At 39.4% G+C, this 2,627-nt stretch overlaps 1 protein-coding gene across 1 annotated transcript; it reads left to right on the top strand.

Annotated features, from left to right (window-relative positions):
• The first annotated feature begins 705 nt into the window (after positions 1 to 705).
• On the top strand, positions 706 to 2,274 carry LOC132612213 (uncharacterized). Its single transcript, XM_060326532.1, has one exon. It carries the CDS (start codon positions 706 to 708, stop codon positions 2,272 to 2,274), a length of 1,569 nt encoding a protein of 522 aa, XP_060182515.1.
• Positions 2,275 to 2,627: the final 353 nt, after the last annotated feature.

The raw sequence follows: 2,627 nt of genomic DNA, 5'->3' as shown, positions 1-2,627 counted from the left end.
TAGTCTTCTCTCCTTGACATTTTGCAACCCGCCAGTGCTTCGTAACTCTCGGGTATATTAAATTCAGTTGTCTTGCGCCCGATCAATCATGATCTTCTCTAAGCTAATCTCTTGCATTATTAAAAAAAAAAAAACTTTTTACACGCACCGAACTACGTTTGACCTGATTTCCTGTCGGATACAGGATACGTAGGCAGCCTATATAAGATCCGGTCTTATTTACTACAAATTTTAATATTCCCCAAACGAAGGAGCATGAAACTGGGACAATTTTGGAATGCAACCCAAGACATTTTTCAAAACATTCTAAAACTGGGGCAAATTTTTTAAAAAATATGCTGGAATTGGTAAGAATTAACTCAGAACCAAGCTTTGGCGTTTCGATATGAGTCAACTTTTTTTCAAATAGCATGTTCTACTCCAATGCAGTTTTCTTTCTTCCGATTCATTCTCAATCGTCAGAGCTAAATAGCTGATGATTCATTTTCGTCCGTTCGTTCCTTTTATATGACTCAAGTCGTCTCTAATCTAGAGCCTGCTTAGTTAGATTACTTAAAAAAAAAGATATATATTTATTGTTTATGAAGCTTTTACTTCATGCACTGACATTTTATTTTGTTTATGAAGTTTTACTTTTCTCTTTAAAAGGTTGTCTGGCATTGAACATTGTTTTGGCTGCGAATCTGCATTAAGGACGAGACTACAATGGCAGAGAGATTTGAAGCTTTCAACACCGGTATGGGTTTGGTGCAAGAACAAAACGATAGCAGGGGAAAGGTGGTTCGAAAAAATATTGTAGCCAATCTGGGAAATACCTTAAGCCTTCTTCCTAACACAACCTCAACTCCCAGCAACGTTTCCTTAGCCATTTCGCCTCACTTAGATCCTACCTATACCATTCCACAAATACCTTCAACCTACACTCCCGATCAAGTAGCGATAATTCCTAATCCTCAATTTTCCATAACCACCGCTCAATTCGAGAAAAGTAAGAAAAACGAACTGACAATATCCCCATACAGGAGGCCTGGAAAGGAAATCAAGTCGCTTTACCATGAAGATTTGGGAAAAGAACTCCACAATTTGAGGAAAGTCATTAATGAAGAGCTATGTTCAAGGAATTTCCAGATTTTGAAGTATGAAGATTTGTGTGTGCATCCAAACGTTGAGCTTCCGTCAGGGTACAAAATACCTAAGTTTAACACTTTCGATGGGAAGGGAGATCCCGTCGCTCATTTAAAGGACTATTGCAGCAGATTAATTGGTATTGGACATAATGAAGTCGTACGAATGAGATTGTTCATTCAAAGTTTATCAGGATCAGCACTCGCTTGGTACACTAAACAAGATTTTAGCAAATGGCTTACGTGGGAAGATATGACCCGCGGATTTGTAAAGCAATTCGAGTTTAACAATGGAGGCGATCCGCACATAGCCGATTTGCTCAGAGTAAAGAAAACGCCACATGAGTCTTTCCAAGAATATGCGATACGATGGAGGTTAGAAGCTTCAAAAATACATCCTCCATTGTCCGAGAGGGAATTGATCTCAACCTTCATCCAAATTCAGGAAGACTTATATTATGATAAGTTGCTCGGAGCTTGTGCACACAACTTCTCTGATTTGATTAGGATTGGTAGAGAACTAGAAAATGCCATTCAAGAAGGGAGAATTACAGATAGCTCAGCAACACAAGCCATTCACCAAACCTTCCAAGCGGAGATACTAGGAAATCTGCAAAGTGAAATGAAGGAAAACCAATTTGCTTCCGCGACTATGCATCAAGCGCAATGCCATAAAAGTCACCAAATTTTTCAATCTTATGCCACCATGCAATGTCCTCGTCAGCAAAACTCCCAGCAGGGCTACCAACGACAGTTTCACCAAGCACAATCAAGCTCTCAACATAAAAAGAAGAGGAAATCTTTTTGCTTCCCTACTCTAAATGAACCATTGGCAAATATATTTAAGAGGTTGAGTGCTAAGGGTATTCTACAACCAAAGAAGGGATTTATACCTAAGCATCCACCGCCAAACTTTGATTTATCTAAGAGTTGTGCTTATCACTCAAACATTCAAGGACATGGCATTGAAGAATGTCCAGCACTAAGATTTAAGATTCAAAGCATGATTGAAAGTGGCAGGATAAAGCTACAACTAGAGCCTTCAACCGAAAATATTGCAAACACAAAGACAACTGTTGTTAAGGGTGATCCATCGAAACTGGCACCGAGGCATTTGAAAAGAAAGCGTGTAACAAGTCAAGCAGACTGACAGGGACATCATCTCGCCACTTGAGAATATCATTCTCCACATGCCCATCTTTAGGAGTAGCCGCTATCTTGTAATCTTTTCTAGACTTTTGTAATGAACTACGGTCGACCTGATTCCTATTAGTAGTAGGATACGTAGGCGCCCATGTTGGGTCCGGTCTCAATAAATAAAAAATTCCAATTTCCCCCCAAGTCGAACTGGAGAAATTTTGCAGACGGCTTATCCCAAGCCATGTTCACATAATCAGATTTCCGCAATGGCATAGCAACGAGAAACACAGATTCAAAGCCAAAGCTTCAATGTTCAACGCAAGGCAACCACTTTCTTTTATACTAACAAATTTTCTTTGAGTA

The sequence above is a fragment of the Lycium barbarum genome, chromosome 9 (genome assembly GCF_019175385.1).
Source record: "Lycium barbarum isolate Lr01 chromosome 9, ASM1917538v2, whole genome shotgun sequence".
NCBI classification, from domain to species: Eukaryota; Viridiplantae; Streptophyta; class Magnoliopsida; order Solanales; family Solanaceae; genus Lycium; species Lycium barbarum.
Note: the sequence above shows the minus strand (reverse complement) of the source record. Positions and strands in the feature narration are given on the sequence as shown.

Coding starts and splice junctions, on each gene's coding strand:
- LOC132612213 (XM_060326532.1), top strand. CDS start 706: ATGGCAGAGAGATTTGAAGCTTTCAACACCGGTATGGGTTTGGTGCAA.